Raw genomic sequence first — 13,865 nt, forward strand, 5'->3', positions numbered from 1 at the left:
GCATCTTCGCCTCCCTCCACGGCCTTTCCCACCCGGGCCGGAAAGCTTCCCAGAAGCTGGTGTCGGCGCGATTCGTCTGGCACGGCCTTCATCGGGACGTCCGCGATTGGACCAGCACCTGCACGGCCTGCCAACGGGCCAAGGTCCACCGACACACCCAGGCCCCGCTGGCACCTTTCACCGTGCCCGAACGACGTTTCGACCACGTCAACGTGGATCTGGTGGGCCCCCTCCCCCCGTCACGGGGGTTCACACACCTGCTCACCATGGTGGACAGGACCACCAGGTGGCCGGAGGCCGTTCCCCTCGTCTCCACCACCACCGCTGACGTGGCGCAGGCTTTCATCGCCACCTGGGTCGCCCGCTTCGGCGCACCGGCGGACATCTCGTCAGACCGCGGACCACAGTTCACCTCCGAGCTGTGGGGCGCGGTCGCCCGCAACCTGGGGGTCAAGCTCCACCGTACTACGGCCTACCACCCCCAAGCAAACGGGTTGTGCGAGCGATTCCACCGCTCCATGAAGGCCGCGCTCATGGCCGGCCTTCAAGACGGCGGTTGGGCCGACCGGCTGCCGTGGGTCCTTTTGGGCCTCCGCACGGCCCCCAAGGAGGACCTCCAGGCATCCACCGCCGAACTGGTCTATGGCCAGGCGCTACGCGTCCCGGGCGAATTCATGCCCGACGCTACCAGTCCCTGGTCCGCAGCTCACCAGCGCTCGGACCTCCAGGGGGCCGCCTGACGGTTTGCCCCCGTGCCAACATCCCACCACGGTGACCCCCAGTCCTACGTCCCCCCAGCACTTCGCACAGCGGAGTATGTTTTTGTGCGTCACGACGCACATCGGGGGCCACTCCGGCCGCCGTACGACGGGCCCTTCCGGGTGCTGCGACGGGACGACAAGTCGTTCGTCATCGACATCGGCGGCAGGTCGGACCGGATTGCGGTGGACCGCCTCAAGCCGGCGCACGTGGACGTCGACCACCCACCACGGGTGGCCTTCCGCCGCGGCGAGGCCGCCACCCGTCCACGGTGCCCCCCACTCGACCGCCCACCACCACACCGGACCCCCTCCCACGACCCGCCAGGGGTCGCTTCGGCCGGGTCATCAGGACCCCCCTCAAATTGACCCTGCCGGTGCAAGTCGATTCTGGGGGGACGTGTGTAGCGGCTACCGCTGGGTTTTCACAATCGCCTTGCACCTATCAAGGACGCGGAGCGATCACCATGCCGGGCTCGTCCAGGACGCCCGGGCAGGCCCGCGCTCAACTTGCCAGGCCGCAGCCAGGACGCTGGGCCACGCCCCCTCTCGCCTTTCCTGGGCAAACGCTCCGTGATAATATGTATATATATTGCTGCCCGATAAACGGGCTTTTCAGAGTGCCTGAGTGTTTGGTTTTGATTAACGCAACTCGGATGAATTCCAGCTTTTTGTCGCGTCCATTCTTCCGATCGACGTAGGAGCCCCAGCTCCTTCATCATCACTGTTTGGAGGACGGTACAGAACACATATGAACAAAAGGTGGGAACGGAGAGGATGCCGTAACCAGAGGTACTAATGGGGGTGGGGTGGAGAGAGTGCAGTGCAAGGAGAGTGAGGAAGAGAGTTTTTGATAAAGATAGCAACCCACCATTGGGAGGAGGCTCAGGTCTATCATACCGGAGGAGGGAGTAACCAGGAAGAGATATTAAGGAATTAGAGACATCTTGAAGGAGGAAAGTTTCTGTTAAGCAGATTACGTCTGGTTTGTCAGAAGCAACCTGTATGGGGAGATCAATCAGGTTTGAGCGAAGGCCTCGGATGTTTGAGGTCCATACCGTTGAGAAAGAAGGAGGAGGAGCATCGGGTGCAGGGCAGGGGATGGGGTAGGGTAAGATGAAAGGTGAGAGGGGGAGTTCGGGAGAGCAGTTGATAGTGTGTCAGAGATAGGAGAAAGGGAAGGATGAGGAGGACAAAAGGTTTGATGGTGATGGTATGAGGCACAGTGAGGGGTTGTTTGAGGGGGGGAAGCAAAATAGAAGGTTGGAGGAGGTGGAGGTATGAGATAGAAGGGAGACGATGTAGGGAGGAGGCAGCTTTGAGGAGGAGGGGAAGCGGGGAGAATTGGAGAAAGATGGTAGAGGGGGGGGGGGGAGAGATTTGAAGGAGAGGGGTTGGGGGAGTTTTGAAGGGGAGGGGTGAGGTGGAAGTTTTGAAGGAGAGGGGGGAGGGGGAGATTTGAAAGGGAGGGGCAATGGGGGAGATTTGGAGGGGAGGAGCGAGGGGAGAGTTTATGAGGGGAGAGTGAGGGGGGAGTTTAGGGGGGAAGGGCTCCCCTTGCTCCGCTCCCCTTGTTTTTTGTGTTTTGTGTGTCGGTTTGTCTTTTTGTGTGATTAATGTTAGCTCTTTCACGAGCCTCGATCTTGTATACAAAAAAAAAAAAAGAAAAAAAAAAAAAGGACAAAGGGGGTGAATTGAAAGGGAGTGGTGAGGGGGAATTTTGTAGGGGAGAGGTGAGTGGGGAGTTTTGAAGGGGAGGGGTGGGGGGGGAGTTTTGAAGGTGATTGGGGAGCTTATGTGGGGAGGGGTGAGGGGGTAGTTTATAAAGTGGATGATTTATGAAAAACAAACATTTATTACAAACTGGGTTTATTGTGATTTTCAAGTCAGAGATCCGTTTGAAAATGATAGAGGAGGGATGGAATCCAGGTGAGTTTAGAGAATATAGGGAGGAAGAACTGTAAGAGATTGAATTGTTTTTTGAAGTGGAATGAATTTCAGAGGAAATTGAAAAAAGCCTTTTAAATAGGAAAAAAACAGCATGTTGTAATAAACCACTGAATAAAACACTGCAGGGGAAAGCTTAAAAATATTTAAATAATATTTAAACAAAACCGTGAAAATCAATCTGGGAAAAGTCACTGAAGTGAGGACGTGGATTTGAGAAAGAAGGAGAAAGGGTTGAATGAGTATGGTGGAAACTAAAGTTGGAAAGGAGAGTATTGGCTGGAGAGGTGGAAGACAAGGGAGATAAAGGGGGTGGGGCGAGACAAGAAGCACATGTCTGTGAGGAGAGAAGGAAATAATAAAAAAAATATATATATTTTTGTATTTAAAACGTTAGATTTGGAGGAGGGAGCATGGCAGAAACATGTGTTCTGCAGCAGTGCAGAAACAAGTAAGAAGTTCGTGGGAGGTGGGGGGGGGGGGGGGGGGGTGGGAAGAAAATCAAAGAAACAAGCAATACAGCCAAGGAAAGACCTTAGATTTACAAAATACCGAGGGGGGTGGGGTGGGGGGGGGGGGGGGGTGGGACCGTGCCGCGCACGAGGTACGACACAGAAAACGATTAATTACACACAAGTTTCCACAAGTTACAAAACCAAAACTAACTAGAAACACACAGTAACATATACACAAACAATAAAATAACCTGTGGAAATTTGACAAAGACACGAATGGGAAAATACTTAAACTTTGATGCCGTGGAGAGCTTGAAGGACACTTCCTCGCCCGAGGAACCGGAAACGGAAATCCGAATTGAAAATTGAACCTAAACTGAACAGTTCAAGCATAAGTTGAACAGAAGTGAACAGTTCAAATGGTCGCTCTTTCACGAGCCTCAATCTTGTATACAAAAAAAAAGAAGAAAAAAAAAAGTGTGCTACCTCTGCACCACCCTGTCAGACTTCAAATACATCAACACATGTTTTTCAGTTTTTGGATTCACCTTTTCTCCAAACTATTTTGGTTTAATTCTAAACATAAAATGGTAGCCACAAGTTGGAACAACATCTGGTAACTCACCGAATTGAGCTCCCTCAAAACCCCCGGATTTATTGTTATGTTAGCCTCCCTAACAGGTGGTAAATATTAAGCAAATTTTCAGATTGAACTCTGTAACTTGACGAGGAAGCAAGTATCTGTGTTTATAAGTGGCCTAGTTTGATCACAAATAAACAATTTGCTGTATGTTGTCCTGATGAGCCCATAATAAGGGTGAAATCTAGATCTACATCTCTGCCTTTGTCTATTTGTGACCATAGAGCTTTTGTCTCAGTCTGCAAAGACTTGAGTACCACACAGATGCCTCATAGTTTGGAGGTGATGTGTTGGTATAATTTATGCACATGATGTCTGCGTCATTTCAAAGGGTCAGTGTGCTGTCATAGGGTGAAATTTAATATTCCTGACTCTAAACCTCCTAACTGGTGATGAGCAGGGCAGAAACAATGTGTTCGCTTGGCAGGCGACACTTTTTGCACAGGTTGTGCAGCAATTGCTGGCCTGACACTCAATCAGTGCCTTGCTCCCTTGTCAAGTTAGGGGGTTCAATCTGTGTATGTATGTGTGTGTGTGTGTGTGTGTGTGTGTGTGTGTGTGTGTGTGTGTGTGTGTGTGTGTGTGTGTGTGTGTGTATATATATATATATATATATATATATATATATATATATATATATATATATACATATATATATATATATATTTATTTATACTTATATTTATATATATATATACAGTCACGTGAAAAAGTAAGTACACCCCATGTAAAGTTTTGACTTTTTCAACATATTTCAACATACAGCTATTTGATCTTCATTTCAACAATATTGATAGATAAAGGTGATATAATATAACAAATATCATGAAACATTTACATTTTGTAGTCCATTGTATAATTTAAATAAACATAAATGCAAATTTCACATGTGGAAAAAGTAAGTACACCCTTGGCTCTAATAGGTGGTATTGCCCCCTTTGGCAGAAACAACCTCAAGTAGGCGTTTCTTATAACTGTCTACCAGTCTCTGACATCGACTGGGAGAAATTTTTGCCCACTCCTCCATGCAGAATTCTTTCAGCTGTGCGATGTTTGAGGGGTTTCTTGCATGCACAGCTCATTTCAAATCCCCCCACAACATCTCGATGGGATTTAGATCCGGGCTTTGACTTGGCCATTCCAGAACCCTCCATTTCTTTCTTTTCAGCCATTCCTTGGTGGATTTACTGGTATATTTAGGGTCGTTTTCATGTTGCAAGGTCCACCTTTAGTTGAGCTTCAACATTCCGACAGATGGCCTCACATTATCCTCAAGCACCCTCTGGTACAATGAAGAATTCATAATGGATTCTATGATGGTGAGCTGCCCAGGCCCTGATGCAGCAAAGCTGCCCCAAACCATAATATTTCCACCACCATGCTTTGCAGTTGGTATCAGGTTCTTGTGGTCAAATGATGTCTTTGGTTTTCGCCAAACATGTCTTCTGGTACTGTGGCCAAATAGCTCTACCTTTGACTCATCTGTCCAGAGCACATTGTTCCAGAAGTGCTGGTCTTTGCCTACGTGTTCATTGGCAAACTTTAGTCTTGCCCTGATGTTCTTTCTGGACAGCAAAGGTTTCCTCCTGGCACGCCTCCCATGTCGATCAAATTTGTGCAGCCTCTTTCTAATGGTAGACTCGTGCACTTTGACATCAACAGTGGCAAGTCCCGTGATGACATTCTGGGGTTCTTAGAGACTTCTTTCAGCATCTTGCGGTCTGCTCTCGGGCTGAACTTGCTGGGGCAGCCTGGCCTGAACAAGTTGGCAGTTGATTGGAATCTTCTCCACCTGTAGATGATCTTCCTGACAGTCGAATGATTGATTTAAAATTGTTTGGAGATCTTTTTAAATCCCTTCCCAGACTCGTAGGCATCTATAACCTTCTTTCTGAAGGCCTCAGAGAGCTCTTTTGATCTAGGCATGGTGACGCCGCACACTTCAACAACAAAGAGCAAACCAAACTAAATGTCTGAGGTTTAAATAAGACAGGTTCCTCCAAGATCCTCTCTAACGATGTTCTAATCATTTGCACCTGAGCTGGTGCACCTGATTCTAATTTTAGGTATTTGAAGTAGTGATAAATGTAGGGGTGTACTTACTTTTTCCACATGCGAAATTTGCATTTATGTTTATTTAAATTATACAATGGACTACAAAATGTAAATGTTTCATGATATTTGTTATATTCTATCACCTTTATCTATCAATATTGTTGAAATGAAGATCAAATAGTTGTATGTTGAAATATGTTGAAAAAGTCAAAACTTTAAATGGGGTGTACTGTACTTACTTTTTCACGTGACTGTAGATATATATTTTGCATGAACTTGAGAAAATAAAAATCTACTTTGAATCGTGTGAATTTTTTTTAAATTTGATATCACTTATGTCCCTCAGGTATGCTGGAGCAAGATGGTCGCTGTGTACCAATTTGGCAGTGTGAATGCATCGATGCTACTGGAGCTTCTTGGGCACCTGGAGCTACCCAGTTGGGGCCCTGTGGAAATTGCACCTGTAGGAATGGTCGTCTCGAGTGCCCAAAGGGTGAGGGATGCAGACCCGGTGATTTACCCCCAGGTGTAGGGCCATGTTCCTGGAGTGGCTGGTCTTCTTGGTCTTCCTGCAGTGTGACATGTGGCCAAGGGCTACGCACTCGTTTCAGGTAAGTTTGAGAAAGGGCAGATTATGGTGTCCGTCCCATTCTCAAGATAAGCCTAAAACGTTAACTGTTGACCAGTGATATAAAAGACCAAATTTATTTGTTGTATGATAGCAGCAATAAAGAAATGGTGCTTGTCACAGGTCTTCTCTTGCATCTTTGAGGCACCTGCAGTCATCAGACTGTGATGCTGAGCGCATGAAGACCAGACCTTGCAATCCTGGTCCTTGTCTCCCTCTTTGCCCCCATGGAGACACAGAATGGGCCATCGGAGACACATGGTTACATGGTGAATGTATCCAATGGTAAGTATTCCTCTGCAGTACCAAACATTCATGTGTGGCACCAGATACTAGAGACTATCAAAGCATCTGTTTCCACCACCTAAGGACTTGCGTGGCTGGAGTTGAATAAAATGAACAACCTGATTGAATCTAGAGGGTAACTTTGGTGAAGCATTTAATTCCTTGATTAATTTTAATATGATGAAATGACATTCTTTCATAAGGAAATACACATGAACAAATAAATTAATTTATATTACACACCTTATTAAATGTGTGGCTTGGTAGTGAAATGTTGTGTTGTTTTCATTGCCTTATTTAATGTGTGGCTTTGTAGTGAAATGAAGTGTTGTTTCATTGCCCTGGCCATGGAAGGCCACATAAAACCACGACAACCTTCATGAGGTTATGGGGCATCCCACACTATCTTTTTGAAAAGAAATCATTACAAAACTTGTCAAGTTAGGTTAGGTGTTTTGCAAGTAGTCGTTCCATGGCGAAGATCGCATTTTCATTGGAATGTGGATGGTTGATCCATCATATGGGTAATTGACTTTCGAGTCGCTGAAATCAGTACATCATGCGATTAATAAACTTTGGTAGTAATTCTGTTATGGATGCAATTGATCATCCCACATGGCTCTAGCTTGGTGCATCTGTTCTTCCAGGAAGTTTTCATTTTGTTTCTTTGCAAGTTCATAGATAGATGAAGGTGATAAAGAGAGCACATTAACTGACAGTATGGCAGTGGACATCTCGTGCACACAATAAGCAGGGGATTCAATGGACAGAAAAAAAAGAGGAGAAAGAGGAAGGAAGGAAACGCTGCAACCTGCAAAAAAAAGGGTTTAGTCATGAAAGATTCATGGGGGTAACAAAAATTGTGGGTAAGGATGGGGGATGACATTTCACCAACTGTTTGAAGCATTTCTTTTTAACTGTGCAGTAATGAGGGTCATACAAAAGCAAGGTAGAACAGACCCTGTGCTTCGGCCTCATCAATAAATATTTCAATAATTTTGGGAGCTTATGATTCCACAGAATCCAGGAGAAACAGATGTGATGATGGGGTCCCAGTCCCTATCGCACAGCAATATTCCATTGAGCTACAGACAAAGGCCTTGTTGACTGTGAGCAGCTCTGATTTTCCAAGGAAAGACTTGGATAGACGGAGGATGCCAAGTCTTTGGCTGGCTTTGGAAGCCGGCTTTGCTCTATGGTCGACCCAGAAAAGGTCATTGCTGATGGCGAGGCTTAGAAGTTAAAAAAAAAACCCGAACCTTTTCCAGTGGGTGGCCAAGGAAATAGATAGGTGGATTCATTTAACGAACATTCTAGAGCAATTGAGTGAGACTGAGATTTTCCAGGATTGAAGGACAGGTTCCATTTATTTGACCAGAGTCTAATTATTTCCAATTCAGCAGAGAGATGCAGCTGCTGTCTGCTGAGCAGAGGGATTAGGTACTGTACGACATAATGTGGAGTTGTCTGCAAATGGGGGCAGGGTTTTTTAAATGGGGAGAAGGTTTAATTTCCATGGCATCAGATATGTCGTTTATTGGAGGGTACCCGTCGCTGCCCGGCTGGATCAGCTTTTCCCGGCGGTGGTTTTGGGACATGTTGGACAATGAAAAGCTTTGGAGTTATTGGCCTCATAGCGGTTACCTTTTCGCTACACGCCGGCGGTATCACTTCCTGACACTAAATCCCAGTATACACTGTATAGCGGCCTTTGGTGGCCTCAAAACGGACGTCAAGGTCAACGTGTGGTAGCTTCAATCCTTTCCCAGATTCTGAAGTACATAATCCCAAAATGTGGGCGTTCTAGGTGCTACGGTTCGGCTGTGAAAGAATAACCTACAAACAAACACACAAATGCACATACACACAAACACTTGAAAAAAATTACAAAGGGGCAATAATCCGCGCACCAGTGGGTGGCGCGAGCGTCCAGGCAGGGAGCGAAAGCACATGCCCCGCCTTTCGACCGATCGGCCACGCCCGGGGACTAGGCGTGGCCTCGGCACATATATGCGGGCTCTAAGCTCGAGCCCGCCCAGTGCTGAAGTACGAGCTTTGAATAAAGACTCTTTGTTATACCAACGTGTTGTGGCCTACCTCTCTGGCAATCGAGTCGTGTGTGCACAGCACCACACTAGTGACCCCGACGCGGTAGGCGCGGTGCACGAGCAGTGGGTGTGTGGTGCTTGGCAACCGCTGGCGTTTTTTAGCCTGCAGCTTCGCCCGCACGAACGCCGCTATAGCACCTTCGACCGCGAGCTGCTCGGGCTCCACCTGGCGGTCCGACACTTCCGCCATCTGCTGGAGGGCCGCCCGTTCACGGCTTTCGTCGACCACAAGCCCCTTGTGTTCGCGATGGCCAAGGTCGCCGAGCCATGATCGGCACGGCAGCAGCGTCACCTCTCTGCCGTGTCCGAGTACATGACGGACATCCGTCACGTGGCGGGTAAAGACAACCCGGTGGCGGATTGCCTTTCCCGGTCCGTCATGCTCGCGGTCCACCTCGGGGTCGACTATGCCCGGATGGCGGAGGAACAGACCGCCAACCCCGGCGTCCAGGCCTTGCGGACCGCCATCACGGGCCAAAAGTGTCACCGAGGTGCCGTTCGACGCCGCGGGCGTGGCCCTCCTATGCGACGTCTCCCTCGGCCAGCCTCGCCCCATCGTGCCCACTGGCTGGCGGCGCCCAGTTTTCGACGCAATCCATGGCCTGTCCCACCCGGGCACGAAGGCATCCCAGAAGCTCGTCGCGGCGAAGTTCATCTGGCATGGCCTCCGGAAGGACGTCCGTGACTGGGCCAGGACATGCCTCGCGTGCCAGCGCGCAAAGGTCCACCGCCACACCCAGGCCCCGTTGGCCCCGTTTGCGGTGCCCGAGCGTCGGTTCGACCACGTGCACGTCGACTTGGTGGGACCTCTGCCCCCCTCGCGGGGGTTCACCCACCTCACAATGGTGGACCACACCACACGGTGGCTGGAGGCCGTCCCATTGGCGGCGACGTCTGCGGCTGATGTGGCGCAAGCCTTCATCGCCACTTGGGTTGCCCGGTTCGGTGCCCCCTCGGACATCTCGTCCGACCGCGGCCCCCAGTTCACCTCGGAGCTCTGGGCCGCCGTGGCGCAAGGGCTCGGGGTGAAACTACACCGCACCACGGCCTACCCCCCCCAGGCCAATGGCCTGTGCGAGCGCTTTCATCGCTCAATGAAGGCCGCGCTCCGGGCCAGACTCTGCGACGGCGGCTGGGTCGACAGACTCCCCTGGGTCCTGCTGGGCCTCAGGACGGCGCCCAAGAACGACCTGCGCGCGTCCTCGGCGGAGCTGGTCTTCGGGCAACCACTGCGGGTACCGGGTGAATTAATCCCCGACTCCACGGCTCCTTGGTCCGCGGCGCAACAGCGCTCCGCCCTTCAGGAGACCGCCCGGAGGTTCGCCCCGGTGCCGACGGCACACCACGGTTGCCCGCCTTCCCACGTCGCCCCGGAGCTTCGCACGGCAAAGTACGTCTTCATCCGGCACGACGCCCACCGGGCACCGCTACGGCCCCCGTACGACGGGCCCTTCCGCGTGCTGGAGACCGGGGACAAATTTTTCACCATCGACATCGGCGGTGCCCCGGATCGCATCTCCGTGGACCGCCTCAAGCCGGCCCACCTCGATCCGGACCACCCCCCGCAAGCAGCTCTGCCTCCACGTCGAGGCCGCCCCCCGGCGGTCGGACCCCCGGCACCCCCCAGCCCCGCCGTCCCGCTACCCCCCAGCCCTGCACCCATCGTCAGGGGGCGTTTCAGCCGGGTCATCCGGCTTCCCCGCAAACTCACCCTTCAGGTGCGCAGGAATTCTGGGGGGGCGCGTGTGGCGGGCACAAGGGGCAATAATTCCGCGCACCAGTGGGTGGCGCGAGCGTTCAGGCGGGGAGCGAAAGCACATGCCCCGCCTTTCGACCGATCGGCCACACCCGGAGACTAGGCGTGGCCTCGGCACATATTTGCGGGCTCTAAGCTAGAGCCCGCCCAGTGCTGAAGTACGAGCTTTGAATAAAGACTCTTTGTTATACCAACGCGTTGTGGCCTACCTCTCTGGCAATCGAGTCGTATGTGCACAGCACCACAACAAGATATATTTTATGAAATGGATTGTAAAAGAGCTTCATATATTTATTAGTAGGGGCTACTCCGCAGGGGTGTGGGGTGGGGGGGACGGTACCCGGCACTGCCTGGCTAGGTGAGCTTTTTCCGGCGGTGGTTTCGGCCATGAAAATGTAATAAACAAACATGCAACCGAAGTTATTTATAAGATTTCAATGTTTTCAATCCACAACATATGCCGGAGCCCCTGCATAGATTATTTCCGTGCAGTGCCGTGTGTGTGTGTGTGTGTGTGTGTGTGTGTGTGTGTGTGTGTTTGTGTGTGTGTGGAGGGGAGGGGGGGGGTTGTACCCATGATCTAACTCTGGGTATGCCCAGCATCTATTCAAAATCAGTTGGAGATTGGCCCAGCTGTTTCTTTTTTCTATGATTTACAGAAATACACCAACATACATACATACAGATAAATTTCCTTGAGGGGGTAGGGATTTCGTGCGGGGAGGGGTAGTTTAAAACCTTGCCCAGATTCTGAGGTCTTACACCAAAAATTTTGGGCTTCTAAGTGCTACAATTCAGCTGTGCAAGAATAACGTACAAACGCACAAACAAACACTTGAAAATATTTATATACATTGAAATGGATTGTGCATGCATTCTGCATGCAGCCAATGAGTGATCAGAAGGAGCTCTTTATTTAACAGTTTAAAGGTATACTAATTTTAATGTAAAAAGGTCAAATGTTATAAAATAAAACTGTTGTTTACATTCTAATGGGTCGTTCGATGGGGCCAAGAGTGTCATGTCACATTCAGGGTCAGTGATGCTCCTTTTGTTTAATTTATCATTCCGAACTGCAACCTCACCTCATAACTGGTATCAGCAGGGCAGAGACTCTGTTAGTGTGGCAGACGATGCTTGTTACTAGCAAATCGTGCAGCATTTACTGTTATGGGAATTGGCCTGTGCCTTGCTGCCTTATCAAGTTAAGGGGTTCGATATACGGCATGTAAATTTTTTTTATATACATTACATTTTATACATTATATACATTTTATATACATATATACACAAAGAATTAAGTTAAGCACCCCCCCCGTTTTTTTACAACCTCGCACATTACAAGTTTGTTGTCGTCAAAACAGTGTAATATACCCATGATATTGCTATATTTTCTGGAGAAGTGATATTATGGTCACATAAAAACATAACAATCATGCCGTTTTCAATATTTTATTCTGAATAATTTAAGGTGAAATTTTTTGGGAATTTTAGGCATATTTTCACCTCAATTTAAGTATGGAGCTATAGGTCCATCACGGACAGTGTGGATGACGTTTATGTTTTCTAACGTACAGTCATTGTTCTGAGAAGACCTCTAGCGATCTTTGCGTCAATAACGTGTGTAGGACCCACGTGATCGGATCACTGACTCAACCCTACGTCTCATAGACCCTGTAAGCCGTCGTATGCGTTGCTGTGGCAGGTTGTTCCATTCCCGATGTAATGCACGTTCCAATTCATCCAGATTGGCTATTGGAGGGACCATCTTCGCAATTTGTCGTCCCAACATGTCCCAAACGTGCTCGAGGGGGTTCAACCTGCCACAGCAACGCATACGACGGCTTACAGGGTCTATGAGACGTAGGGTTGAGTCAGTGATCCGATCACGTGGGTCCTACACACGTTATTGACGCAAAGATCGCTAGAGGTCTTCTCAGAACAATGACTGTACGTTAGAAAACATAAACGTCATCCACACTGTCCGTGATGGACCTATAGCTCCATACTTAAATTGAGGTGAAAATATGCCTAAAATTCCCAAAAAATTTCACCTTAAATTATTCAGAATAAAATATTGAAAACGGCATGATTGTTATGTTTTTATGTGACCATAATATCACTTCTCCAGAAAATATAGCAATATCATGGGTATATTACACTGTTTTGACGACAACAAACTTGTAATGTGCGAGGTTGTAAAAAAACGGGGGGGGTGCTTAACTTAATTCTTTGTGTATATATACATTTTTCGATATACGGTATGTAATTTTTTTTTTATACATTACATTTTATACATTATATACATTTTATATACATATATATACATTTTTCGATATACGGTATGTAATTTTTTTTTTTTTTTTGCGTGAATTTCATTATGCAGTCATTCTTTTCCGAACTGCAAAAGTTACTACATTTTACACTCCCAGCATACTTGTTAAAATTAATCTTCTGACAATATCATTTCATGAATTAAGGCAGAGAGTAATGCACATTGGAAGTTCCTTGTTAACACTGAAAGGTGCACTTGTGGGACATTGAAGTCTGCTTTATCTGTGCTCTCTAATTTACGTTAATTTTACTAAAGAACTCACGAGCAAAGGAAAGATTGATGACGTACCTGATGGATCACCCTCTCCCCAGCATATTGATCTCTGAGTATGGAACATTGTATCAATTGCATACATAGTATGTACAGTACCTGACTGATTTAATGCACTCCAATGAAGTTAGACCAATGATTTTCTGTTCTGGCACTGGAACTTACATCGTTTTCCATACTCTGTCTGTTTTGTAGTCAGTGCACACCGGAGGGGCCTTATTGCCAGGAGATTGCCTGTGAAGGTGAGTTTCTAAACTGAGGGAAACTCTGTGACAGAACATCAGCTGCAATAAAAAACAAAAACATTTGTGTTGCATTTTGAATGTTGACTTTCATCACGGACCTGCATTATATTTTTGTATAATATTGTGGACACAATCTCTGCTTCTTTGGGAACTTGCACTAATTTTCAACTTATCTATTGCTTATCCTCAGTGGATGGAGCATGGACCCCGTGGTCACCCTGGTCAGACTGCATGGCGACCTGCGGAGGGGGCCGCCAGCTTCGTTCTCGTGCCTGTATTGATCCCCCACCTCGTAATAATGGCACCCGGTGCTTTGGGCCTGCATTGCAACCACGGAGCTGTGCTTCACAAGCATGTCCAGGTTAGGAGTGTGTGGAGGAAAA

At 48.4% G+C, this 13,865-nt stretch overlaps 1 protein-coding gene across 1 annotated transcript in view; it reads left to right on the top strand.

The window, feature by feature from the left end:
- LOC137429455 (SCO-spondin) overlaps nucleotides 1-13,865 on the top strand; it is a 444,698-nt gene that overhangs the window by 304,134 nt on the left and 126,699 nt on the right. Inside the window, exons 87-90 of the mRNA XM_078781076.1 lie at nucleotides 6,202-6,466; nucleotides 6,607-6,768; nucleotides 13,433-13,479; nucleotides 13,673-13,843. Coding sequence (XP_078637202.1) covers nucleotides 6,202-6,466; nucleotides 6,607-6,768; nucleotides 13,433-13,479; nucleotides 13,673-13,843 — 645 coding nt within the window. The remainder of the gene's footprint in view (nucleotides 1-6,201; nucleotides 6,467-6,606; nucleotides 6,769-13,432; nucleotides 13,480-13,672; nucleotides 13,844-13,865) is intronic.

This window comes from Myxine glutinosa, chromosome 6, assembly GCF_964187855.1.
Source record: "Myxine glutinosa chromosome 6, kmMyxGlut1.1, whole genome shotgun sequence".
NCBI classification, from domain to species: domain Eukaryota; kingdom Metazoa; phylum Chordata; class Myxini; order Myxiniformes; family Myxinidae; genus Myxine; species Myxine glutinosa.